Genomic DNA, 12,832 nt, shown 5'->3' on the forward strand with positions numbered 1-12,832 from the left:
TTAAAATAAATAAACCCAATAACCCCCCCCCCAAAAAAAAAATTTTAATTAATGCAATTAAAAATAAATATTTGAATACTGTCTGTTGATTCGCTAATATTGTATCAATATACATTTCCTTACTTTGATAATTGCACAGTGGTTATATAAGATATTAATATTTGGGAAAGCTGGATGAAGGGTAAATTCTTTGATTTTTTTTTGCAAATTTTTATAAGCTTACATTACTTCAACACAAAAATTTTAAAGAATGTTTTTAAAGCTTTAGAAAGGTAATTCACAGGGCTTGACAATTTATCCATAATTTGTGCCTGGGGGCCTGGGTCTAGGAAAAGAACAACCTTTCAGCCTCTCTGCTGCCAAAATGATGAAATCCACTGTAGGTCAGATGAAATAATGAACATGAAAGTCTTTGCTACAGTAAACTCCTAAACAAATGTTAACAGTAATAATTATAGTCTTATGTGGAGATGCTTCTCTATAAATAAAGGAACAAGCCATTATACTAAAAAGTGCTATCAAATATTCTCCAAGTAGCTTATAAGATGCTTAGAAATTGCTATCCTGGCATTAGAAAACAGGTAATCATTGATGGATTTTGAGCAAAGCAGGCAAATAACAATAGCAATACTTCAGGAAGATTCAACAAGTCCTTTAGTGCATAGGATGAAGTAGGAAGAGCCAGGACCCAGCAAACCCCACTAGGAGTGATTCTAATAACTTAGGAGTGAATGGTCCTCACTGAATGGACCTGGAAGGAAGAAGCCCAGAGGACAGGCATTTTGAAGGACTCATCGGTCTGGGCGGGATTAGGCTGGAAGTGTGGGTGGAAAGAGAGAAATGAGTCAGTGGTTACTTGAAGACGTCTCGCCAAGATGACTGGGGCAATGCTGGTGTCATGGAGAGACAGATGGAAAATAGAAGGAAGGAGAGACCATACACAGAGCTTGGGCTGCAAACTCCAGTGGATCCAGAGGCCAGGCAGGAGCAAAGGGGGGATAAGAGGCAGTGGGGGCTGCGAACTGGAGGACTCATCTCTCTTAAGAGGGTGGAGCCTCCATGGGGGGCTGCTACAACTTGGCATCAGCAGTGCTTGCCATGTGGGAATGTAACTTTGGTATTACCAGATCATCCATTTTGCAAGAGAAGCCAGAAATCTAGATCTCTTATGTGATAAATGTTAACTCTTTAATGTTGGCAATTAATTTAAAAAATTTTTCAAGCATGGCATGTGCTAAACCAAACACATCTGTGGTCCAGATTTGGCAGGCAGGCTCTCAATTGTGAGCTCTGACAAAGAGAGTAGGTCAAGGGTCAAAGTTCATAAACTGTCTTGGTGATACATAGAAAAATGAAAGACTGTATCTAAAATACTGTACCTAAAGCTTTTCCCAGCATTCTGAACTATGAACGTCCCTACCCTTCAAGCCTATATTTGGATTTGAATTTCTACAGGAAGTTTAATAATCCTCAAATGGTTAAATCACAAGAATCTGAGTGCTTACTGTGTGCTGAGTACACAAAAGTCAAGGAATTTCAAATCTAACTGGAGAAGATAAAACATGCCCTCCTGAAAACTTGATACATTACGAAACATCCTGGGAGACTGCTTTCTCCACACGGTGTTAGAATATTAGAGTCATCTTAAATCCTGGATTCCCCCACCCCCAAATAATTTCCATTTAGCAAACTTGCGTGTACTTTAACCAGAAGTCTGCTTTCATGAACACTGGTTACACAGCGGCTGCCTCCATCCCTCCCTCAGCTTGGGAGGGGAGTTAGCAGGGCTGGGGGTACCTGGACGCCGAGAGGAGGATGGGAGTGGCCGGCGGAAAACCGCTCCCGGTCTGGTTTCTCTGCTGAAATCCCTGTCTTTGTTTCTGTCCTTACTCTTTAAGTGTTGGTGTAGGAGAAGGCGGGCACCGAAATAGAAAGTGTCAAAGAGAGGGTGACAACGAAGATAAAAAAAGGCAGGACATTTTTTTCAGTCCACCTAGCCCCCTCCGTCCAGAAAGCCAGCGCGCCTCCTCCCGCCGTCTTCAAAGAGCCGTCGGTGGGGCAGGAAGCAGGCGGCTCGGGCGGCGGGTGCTCATAGGAGAGCGGCGATTTCCTCCCGAGCTGCCCAGTTATCTCTAGAGTCGCAGACCAGCTCCCCGAAGAGCGCGTTCTCTCCCCCACCCCGTACTCCTCAACCCACCCACCTACTTCCTCCAGCTCCATACACACACGAGCTCAGAGCTGCCAAAAATTTCCACCCTCCGCCCCCCTCCCTAGCTAACTTCCTTCCAGCATTTCCTGAGCTGGATGATCCTAGGATTTGTAAGACAGGAAAAAAAGGAAGGCGTGAGGGCGGGCGAGAGAGACAGGATGCTTGTTTTTCGTTCCACCGAAGCCGTCTGAAGGCAAGACCGCGCGCGGGGCAGAGGACCCACGGCAGCCCCCCCGTCTGTCTCCGCGCCCCTCGCCGCCGCCGCCGGCTTCCCCGCGCCCTCCGCCACTCCCGGGCTTCCAGAAGGCGGACCGGAGAGCTCGCCCTCTCTCCGAAGCGGAGGGAAAGACCCGAAGACACCGCGGGAGCCTGTGAAAGTCCCTGGGACTCCAAGTGAGGAAGTGACACTCCCAGCGAGCCGGCCCGCGGCTGCCAGCTCCGCACGGCCTGCGGCACCGCGGCCCTGGAGGAGCGCGCCGTGGATTTCAGGCTCCCCGCCCGCGCCGGGCTCTGCGCCCCGCGGGGTCCATGCGCGCCGCCCCGGGCCCAGGCTCTTCCGGACGCCCATGCGGCCCCCCAGCGCCGCGCCGCAGCCGCTGATCTAAGCCCCCCGGAGACCATCGTAGGCGCGGTGCCAAGCAGAGGGGAGGGAGAGACGGAGGGGCAACCTCTTCGGGACTAACTCATGAAGAACAAGGGTGCCAAGCAGAAGCTGAAACGAAAGGGAGCCGCCAGCGCCTTTGGCTGTGACCTGACGGAATATCTGGAAAGCTCAGGACAGGATGGTAAAGTGCCTTCGCCTCCCCCACCCCCGTCTTTTTGTTTTAGAGAGAGAGGGACTCTCCTAGGGTGTGCTATATTCAATTCACAAGTTAATGTAATCCAGGCCTGTGCGCCGTTGTACTTTTTTTTTTAAAGAACATACAAGATTCTTAAGGTGCATAGCGCTGCCACCCCGACGTGCAGAGGTTGTGTCAGTCCTTCCGTTTGTGTCACACAAGCCGTTAATGGGCGGTGCTGCTTCAAGTTTAACGGGCTGCCTCTGGGGGGTGGGGGTGGAGGCTCGAGAGGTACTGATCCAGAACTTCGGACATCGGAAGGGAAGGAGGAGGGCTGGACTTGTGGGATGGTGTTCAGTGGGCTTCTCTGGGTACATAATTATGACCGCCTTAGGTGTCCCTCCCGGGCTGTCCAATTTCATCCGCTCACATCTTTTTTTATTAATGTGCTGGAAGGCAGGGGGTGCGGTGGATCCTGGCCGGGGGAGTGGTTGCACAAACATTTTCTGAATTTCTGAACTGATGCCAAATATATAGTACCTCCCTCTCTCCCCTTCCCACCCCCTCAGACCCTTTACCTCCTCTTGGCTTTCAAATTAGCATTTGGTGTGTCAGACCAGAAGAGTGTTGTAAAAAGGTCAGAGGGCCTTGATTTTAAAATAGTTTAGGATAAGTAAAAGAACAGGAGAGCCTCTTGGTTTTCAAGGTCAGATTGGTGGGGCGGGGATCCTGAGGAGAAGAGACAATTTAAACATTTGTTGGGGGAGGGTGAAAGAAAATAGTCCAGAATACAATAACAGCATCTGAGGTTAGATGTTTTTACTCATAGGGATGTTGGGGAAATTGAGCATTAAATGACTCCTTTTGTAAGGTTGACTGGCCCTGCACTTACCCATGACAAAAAGGCCTTGTCTTCAGAAACTTCAGTGAGAGAGAAATAAGTCCACTATATGGGCCCTGTGTTTATACATAGAGAGATGCAACAAAGGGGGGAAATGAAGGGCTGTTTAACTGTGCAGAATAATTCTGCCTCCAGGAAAGTTATCTCAAAAATGATTTGATTAGCTCATATCAAATGTGCATCTCAAAAACAGAGCAATGCTTTTGTTTCTATTTCTTTTTTTTTTTTTTTTAAAGACTTAGAACCACCTAGTAATTTGCAGTGGTGTGATATTCCTGCGGTAGTCTTGAGTTCAGTCTGCCGTGTCATTCGGACAAATAGCTTAGTATCTTACAGCTGGGGGACCACAGGTTTTGAAACTGCCTCTTTTGAAATTGGGACACAACTGAATCAATTCATTTAATCCTCTCCAACAATCTGGAAATGGAAATCTTGAAATAACATTGCTTGGATTGAGTTGTTTTGAGTGTGAGAGAACTCCAAATGTGCATCTTAACCACTACCCCCAGAAGTTCAGAATGAAATGTTGACCTCTGCCTGTTTTTGCAGAGGGCCTTCATGTTAAGTCCAGGTTCACTTAATGCTCGCAGATACCACGTTCCACCATGTGGGTGCTGCTCTGGGCTCTCACTCCAAAGCTGAGAGTTGCATCGAGCTGCTGCTCAGTCCTGCCCTATTCTTACCACGTCACAGATCATAGGATGAGCCAGGAATCGCAGGGTTCTATGAAGACACCTCAAAGGCAGCCTTAGACAGTTCCTCTTTCACCTGCTTTATATTTGAGGTTTTCACGTATGTTTCAGTTGGAATAAAAAGAAAAGGGGCTACTGCTTAAACAAACAAACAAAAAAATTGAAAACCAATTCCCAGTGCTCCCTGCCCTGGGAGGGAGGGTAGGGTTGGTGAGTGCACAGTGGTAAATTGACCTGCCTAAGGTCATACCATCAATCATGGAGGATGCAGAGGGCTCTGGCACCCTAGGCTCCTCTCTCCCCTCTCTGGCTTCCTTGTCTAGGCCAACATTCTCCTCTAATGATTTTTTCCCCCTAAATTGAAAGCAGAGAGCCCTGCCCCAGGATCAGCAAACTTTCAAGACTGACATACCTGCGTAAAGTTCTGCTGTGAAACAGAAGGAAACTGACCCACTCAATCATCCATACACCATTATTGTGCCATGTGGGAATTAGCCACGCATGATAAGCAGCTTACATAAATAAGAATAATTGGGATTTCTTTTTTCTCACATCTAAAACTAGTTAGGTGGTTGTCTCATTTTTGTTATAGTGTAGCATCAATAAATAGTCAGTGCCAATGGTTTTCTCTAAAACAATGTGTCCTCCTTGTGGACTTTCTGAAACATGTATCAGTTAATAGACGAGGCCTGGACTCTGCCCCCAGGGAGGAAAAGCTGACCTGGGCAGTGCCCCTTTGCCCACCATCTTGAAAGTTCAGCCCAGAATCCTAAGGGTGACAAGTCAGTGTGGTAACTAGGATCCAGAAGGCTAGAGAGGGCCTCATCAGGCTGACATCACAGTTACTCATCTTTGGAGGTCAAGGATAGAATGATAGACCTGGGTAGAGACAGAGAAAAATGGATTCAGGTCTAAGAGCACAAGGGCAGAAGGAAAGAACAGAGATGTGGGGAAGCCACGAGAACTCTGGTGCTTGGGAGGGAGGGAAAGCCCTGAGCTGGGGTGCAGGACAAAGCTGGTGACAGCTGAGCTCAGGCCACCTGAACATGGGGAAGCTGCACCCTTGGACTGAGCACAGAAGATGAATGTCATCCACATCTGTAATTTGCTGTAGCCCAGCCCTGCTGCCTTTGGTTGGACAGATCTGATGGGGCAGGGTATGCAGGTGACAAATAGGTGTTCAGCTTAAAGCAGACGTTGCTCAGGGCCAGTTGTCATCCTTGATCTTTAGGAAACTGATGAAAACCAGAAACCTTTCCCTTATACACACACACACACAAATCCTGTATACAGTTGCATCCAAATGGATGCCACATTCAGACCCTGCTGTTGATTGTACCCAGCTGCACATGGGGCTGATGTGAAGGGCCAATTTCCCCCTTTTGTTTTTTTTGACCACTTCTCCAGCCTGGTGAGATCATCCGAGAATGGCATGAAATTGCTTCTGGCCAACTTGGCCAGTATTTCTCTCACTTCCCCTCCAGCACAGTGGCTGCTGCCCCAACCCTCAGCTCTCCCTTCGGAACCAGATAACTTTCTCTTCCTGTCTGTAATAGAGGGAGAAGAGCATCCCTTTCTCACTGCTGATGCTGAAAATAGTACACTTTTCTTTTTCTTCTTTTTGACCACTGATACGAAGACCCTTGCTTGCAGCTATGTAATGAAAACCACATCATTTTGATGCCTGTGGTTGGGAGGCCATGGGTGAAGCTCTGTGAGGCCACAGTGCAGCCGTGAGCATTTCCTACCTCTCCCCTCTGAGCCAAGTGCTCTGGGTCTTCCCACAGTGCTTGGAAATGCTGGGGCCAGGAGTCAAGGGCCCAGTAAGAGAGCATTACAGGAAGGCCATCTTCTGCCGCTATGCTGGTCCCACTCTAAGAGCTGAGGATGTCCTCTCACTTCCCAATAATCTCGGCCATTTTACTCACTCCCTGGTAACAAGTGTCAACGTGGTGATTTGCCATCATGGCGGCCCAATAGAATCACCTCGGGAGCTTTAAAAAAACACTGATGTCCAGGCCCCCTCTCAGAACGATTAAATCAGAATCTCTTGGTGCCCAGGCATGGGTATGTTTTAAAAGCTTCCTAGATGATTCTGATATACAGGCAGAGATGAGAACCATTGCTTATGGTGCAGGGGGTTACAGATCATTTTCCTCGGATAAGCAACCTTGACTATTCAGAATGTATCCTCTGAATGTTTGACAAGAACATGATTCCTGAAGTTTTTTTTTTCCTAGTTCTTATCAGGTTGAAGAGAAAAAACTATATATATGTATTTGATTTGAGGGATTACAGAGGTTCATAAGAAATAAATAAAGAGCCATTGCAAAATATAATTTTAAGCTTGATGAGAGTAAAAGGGCCCCAGTATTCCAAAGAGCCAGGATAAGATAAAGGGAACTTGTAGCTGTTCTACATTTCTGAGGCTGAATCATTTTCTCACTTTGTTCACTGATTTAACAAACATGTATAAGGTGCTTTGGGAGAGAAACAGGCATCCAGACTCAAGAAATTTAGTCTTGAAGGAGGGTATAGGTCAGTGGTAGAGTGCATGTCTACCATGCACAAGGTCGTGGGTTCAATCCCCAGTACCTCCTTTAAAAATAAATAAACCTAATTACCTCCCCCTGCAAAAAATTAAGAAAATAAAAATAAATAACTTTTTAAAAAATTTGGGAGTGGAGACACCATGAGAACATTTATGTTTCAAATTTTTAAAAAAATCTACAGTCTAAGGGATGTGAACAAACTTTCAGAAACCAATAGCTCAATTAAGCGCTTTGAAGTTTGCCGTCATAACCAAAGGAGAAAATAGGAAAGTTTTTTATCTTCAATTCAGTAGATAAGAAACCCAAACACAGATAGGAGCAAAGTCTCAGCAAGGAAGGTGAACATTTTTCTGTTCAAGAGAAGATTTAACACTGAATGGAGAATCAAGGCAGGCATATTCCCTTTGGCTTGGTTGTTTTCTTCCCAGCATCTTGCCTGGCACCTGCTTATCACCACTTCCCGAGCTAACTTTTCATGCTTTGGGTCTCAGCTGCTTCTAGAAGCCTTCCCCGATCCTCCCAAGTCAGGTGCCCCACGCTGAAGGCTCCCATTAGGAATTCTGGAAGCCTTCTGCCTGGGGTAGAATCCTAACTTTGTTCCCAGCTGAGTGACCCTGGAGCAAGTTACTTACCTCCCTGGGTCTCAGTTTCCTCACTTGTGAAATGGGGATTAGAGGACTGATGTGGAGAGAAATGAGTTACAATGGGCAAAGCACTAAGCAGAGGGCATGCATAGGGTCAGCTGTGCATGTAGCTCTCATCATAACACCCTGGACTTGCTCCGCATAACCACACACTATCTGTGACTGAGTGGATGAGGGCTGCAATGAAACCGGGAAATGATATGGTCAGATGGGCTAATCAGTCACCAAGAGGGAGGAAGCACACTAGTTGTCCCACTGAATGGAGGGTTCCCACAGGGATTTCCCAGAGCCACTGGGGAGTGGACCAGTAGTATTTAGTGGTGGGAGAGCAAGATGTTACCTGAAACTAAAGGGCCCTCAGAAAGATCTGAGAAACTGAAAGAGAAGTCAGGTCCTGGAGGTGGAGTTAGTGGAGATCAAATAATCCCCTCATGGGCTTGAGTTTAGAGGGGCATTCTCGAATCGGGACTCCCACAGTGAAACAGGAAGACGAAAAGAGGAGAATTAAGGCTTTAAACCTGGGCAGAGTGACAGATGGCATGAAGCAGAACTGTAACTTCCTCTGTGTGGTCTGGATGTGGAAAACAGCACCCCACCCCACCCCCGGGAGGATGGACATGGCTATTCCACCTACCTGCACCCCTCCCTCTCCAGATCTCTGCCCAGAGCCCCCTGACCACAGGTGTGGCCTCGCCCTGCCTCCAGCCCTACCACCCCCACTGGCAGCCACACAGATGCCTTCCAGCCTCTGGAGACCCAGGTGTTGGGATACCTAAGGAAGCCCTTGCCTCTGCCACCCCAGACCTGCCCTGGAGCCCAGCGGACCATCTGCTGGGGCGGAGGGAAACATGTTGAAACTAGGAAGCGGTTTTCGCGTAGACAAGGCTGTAAGTGCTGGGTAAGCTCCCCACTGCCATTGGAGTGGTGGGTTTTGATGCCTTCTTTTTATTTCCCCCCTCAGCCTGTTAGGCATCTGTGGGCTAGCCTGGAAACCTTTCTCTGTGGGGTTGAGGAAGAGGGGAGAACACATTCTGAATTCCAGAGGCTGACTGACCAAGGCAGTTGTGAAGGTTTGTCCCTGGGGGTCACCACAATGCAGAAAGTTGCAGGGGTTCTGTGGTGGAGGATGGGAGAGGAGGACGGGGCTGGGAGGTCCAGGACTCAGTCAGGGGATACGAAGTGCCTCCAGCCCTCATCCATTAGTTATTGTAGCTCAGAACTTTTGGAACAAAGTAGAGCTCGACCCTCCTGCTTGGGGCTCCCTGGTGCTCATTTCCTCCAGAACAGGCCGGTCAGTGTGAGCTGCCCCGACCCTGCTCACACACACACACCGTCCTGGCCTCTGCGCTCTGGGCCTCAGAACTCCACTTCCTCTGTTGGTTCCTTCACACCAGTCTTGAGCCCCGGGAACATGGAGCTACTCGCTTTTTTGGTCTTCTGTTGTGTTTTCTTCTTCGCTCATTGCTTGCCATGCATTTAAGGCAAGATGGCATTTCCGCACATATTGTCATTCTTCAAATTAATTTTCTTTTTGCTTACAGCAAAAATGTCCCAACATAAATGTCACGCTACAGTTTAACTGGTTTTGGTGTTCTGCCCTCAAAGTATTGTCCTGACTGAGGTGGGGCCCCCGCCTGAGGGAACTCCAGAAGTCTAGAGAGCACCCCCACACACACCTTCCCCTCAGGGTGCAATTTTAGGTAAGGTTCAAAATAAAGAACCCCTGAGGAAACATGCTGACTTCAGTTCAGAAGAGAATAGATACTAGTACTAGGTCTTTTTTAAGAGCAACTTTTGATGGAGGAAGATGGTTGCATTAGGCTGCTGGATGGCTTAAGAAAGAGGGAGGGGCAGCCCTTTGGAAGGAGAGAAAGGCCCCAGAAATGAAGGCTGAGCCCCAGATCACACCTGATTGTTATTTTCATTAGCAGAGTTACAGTCTGCACTGATTGCTTACTATGTGCCAGTCACTTTACACATACAAAGTAATGGTTTTGAAATCCGTAAGAATTGGGCATTTCCCCCCATTTTTACAGAGGAGCAAACTCAGATCCAAGAGGTTAACTCACTTGTCAAGATTACAGAGATAAGAAAGGCAGGATTTAAATCCAGATCCATCTGACTCCCAAGGCCATGGTCTTAGGCACGAACACAATCTCCCAAAATAGCATATTTCATAATTTGGCATTTATGTTACAGTTTTATCAAGAAAAAAAGAACAAACCTGCAAAAAGTGGCTTTTTCTCCCTTTGCATTGTACTTCCCCCAGCCTAGATCAGGAATGGTGATAGTAACAGCACCTCGCCCTCTGCCAAGCGCCTTTCACACACACTTACTCTAAACCTACTTACCAGCTTCAAGTCCAGCTAGACCCCACCTTTCCCTCCTAGCACCTCCCTGACCACTGTAGCCACAACCCTTCTTCCCTCTTGGAACGGCCCCTTCCTTAGGGTCAGAGGCACCCCATTTGGTCTTCGTTCTACCTGTTAGTCTGTTTTCTCACTGGCTTTGTGTTTGCAAGTGGATGGTGAGCTCTGCTGAAGGCAGGTGGCAGCTCACGCAAATTGGTAGCTCACTGGCCTCTCAGGGAGAGCCCCACCGCCAACACACAGCCGGTGATGATCCACCCTATTTCCTCCTCAAGAAGCCAGAGTTTGAACCCTTCTAGGAAGCTCAGGGCCTGGGATGTTGCTGATGTGCTGGAATATCAGGAATCCAAGATTGTTCAAGGTTCCCCACAAGGGCACATTAACTACCCCCAGATAGAAACCGACCCCGACTTTTCACAGGATGCCCCAGAAACACTGCCTTTTCCCAGTGCCTCCCAGTCACTCCTTGGTATGAACCACATTCTTGGCGGGGCCCTAGAACCAACTGAGTTTCTGGGATCGAGTCTCAGGCACTCTTTGTTCTAGTTCAAGCTTGGCTGATACATTCCAGGCCCCGGTGCCCCGCCCATGGCCTGATGCTGGCCCAGAATGCCTCTGGGGGCCCCTCCTCACCACCCCCCAGAGGGAGAGGGGTGAATGTCACCCTCTCAAAAAGCAACATATACCAGCTCTTGCTATTACAGACAGCAGAAAACAGTTCAAAACATAAAGTAGGAGTCTGACAAACTGTAAATAAATCTATACCCTTTGTGAATTTAGCTAATTTGTATAATTATGCATATTTCTTTCCCTGGCTCTTTTCATATTTTTGTTCAGAAACCATCTTGTATGGGGCTTTCAATTCAATGCAACAAACATTTAGTGGGATCCTAATGTGCTAGACACTCTTGGGCTTACAGGAGGCTCTCAAGTTGCTCTCAACCTAGTGGGGTTGCATAAGACGGGAAACAACTAGAAGAGTACCAAGAATGTAATGAGGGTTCTAGAGAGGGCAAGCAGGGGATGTTAACATGTGAGGTAGCCAAGTGAAAGAGAAATATCAGAGTGGGTTCTTTGTAAGAGGGAAAAGTCAATGAAATGATAACTATCATCTGACTCGTGAGGAATGACGGAGATATGGAGAGATGGGGTGGTTGGTTTTTGCAGACAGGAAACCACATGGTTTTGCCTGATACTTGTAATTGGTCACGCCTTCTTGCGCCCTGGGGAAGAAGATGCTTAAACTGTGGGAAAGTTGGTTGAGAGTGACTTACAATGGCCAGGCTTGGAGGCAGGTACCCTGGCCGGCTGACAGAAGCTGTCTTCAATGGCAGGAGGCTGATCCTACCCTCAGGAGAAGGCACTGTACCTGATCACAGCAAGATGGCAGTTAGCTTGGCTATGCCTTGTCCTGTCCAAAGGCAGGGGAATGGAAGTTTCTGTTAAAAGGTAGAACTTTAAGAAGTGATGTTAACTGACCACCCTAATTGTTTCTTGATTAAATCTAACAGTGCACTATAAATGTGCGACCTCAACTTCTCCCCACTGTGTGTGGAAAGTTCTGTTTTGCCCCCCATTTTATATATGAAGACTAACTCAGAGAGGTTAAGCAACTTGCTTAACATCACGCAGCTAGGAGTTGGGAGAACAAGGCCTCAAACCACATCTGCCTGACATTAAGGATTCCCCTCATGCAGCTTTGTCTCCCCTGGACCCAAAGAGCTGCAGTTATGCTGACAGTAAAACAGGGTCTGATATGCAGAGCTCCATGTAACCATGCATTGTGCCAAGGTGGTAAGTTCAGTAGGATTTAGTTCGACTTTAACAAAACTTCTGGCAATGGAGTTCCCATCCTCAGTTTTTCAAAGTCAAACATTTCGTTTCCAAATGGCAGGATTCTAAACAGAGCGCATGCCCTGTTACCATAAGTAGCCCCTTCCACCGCTGCTTTCCCATCTGTTTCCTGCACGCTGAGTATTATTGGGAAACAATGATGTCAACTCTTCCATATAAATCTGCACCTCCCTGCTTGCCCCTCCCCTACAATGCATATTTTTGTTCCTCTTTCTGGCTTTTGTCTTGCTGTTCTGTTCTTTAAGGACTCACGCTTTTTGGCGTCCATTGTTGGCTTTTTTTTTTTTTTTAATAAGTTTTAGCTATTTAAGCTTCATTGTGGCCTTCAAAGTGCACATGCTTTCTTGGGTCCATATTTGGAAAATCCTTTGTTTGGCTGATAGCTAGAGTATGAGCCTGGTGTGAATGGGGAGAAGCCATTTTGCTTTCTGGAGAAGCAAAGCTCCATGCAGGGCTCTGTATCGGGTTCAGGGCTGAGGACACAAACCCAGCTTGGGGGCTCTCAGGGGCTGCCTTAGAGCTGTTTGGACCCTGGGCACAGAGCCTGCAGCTGAAGCTCAGGAAAATATACCCATCAAGTTACCTGTTTGCCCTCACCCAAGCCTGACTCTCAGAAGAGACTAGGTTTCCTCAGTTCCTTTTTTTTCTTACTGCCCCTAAAGACAACTTGGTTTCAGAAAGGAAAGGGGGTGCTGTTCTGGGGGTGGGTGGGAGGGGGGAGTATGAGTTTTGATTTCTGGGTGCAAAAATTCTGGACCTCTCTTTTTAAGCCTCAGGCAATGATACTTAAACTTTACTGGGCATAAGGATGACTAAAAATGTATTTATTTTT

The 12,832-nt window shown here is 47.4% G+C and overlaps 1 protein-coding gene across 1 annotated transcript in view; it reads left to right on the forward strand.

Annotated features, from left to right (window-relative positions):
* The first annotated feature begins 2,139 nt into the window (after nucleotides 1-2,139).
* Nucleotides 2,140-12,832, forward strand: part of ARHGAP31 (Rho GTPase activating protein 31) — a 96,360-nt gene continuing 85,667 nt past the window's right edge. The window contains exon 1 of the mRNA XM_074364073.1: nucleotides 2,140-2,994. Coding sequence (XP_074220174.1) covers nucleotides 2,895-2,994 — 100 coding nt within the window. The 5' untranslated portion in view covers nucleotides 2,140-2,894. The remainder of the gene's footprint in view (nucleotides 2,995-12,832) is intronic.

Source organism: Camelus bactrianus, chromosome 1 (assembly GCF_048773025.1).
Source record: "Camelus bactrianus isolate YW-2024 breed Bactrian camel chromosome 1, ASM4877302v1, whole genome shotgun sequence".
NCBI lineage: Eukaryota > Metazoa > Chordata > Mammalia > Artiodactyla > Camelidae > Camelus > Camelus bactrianus.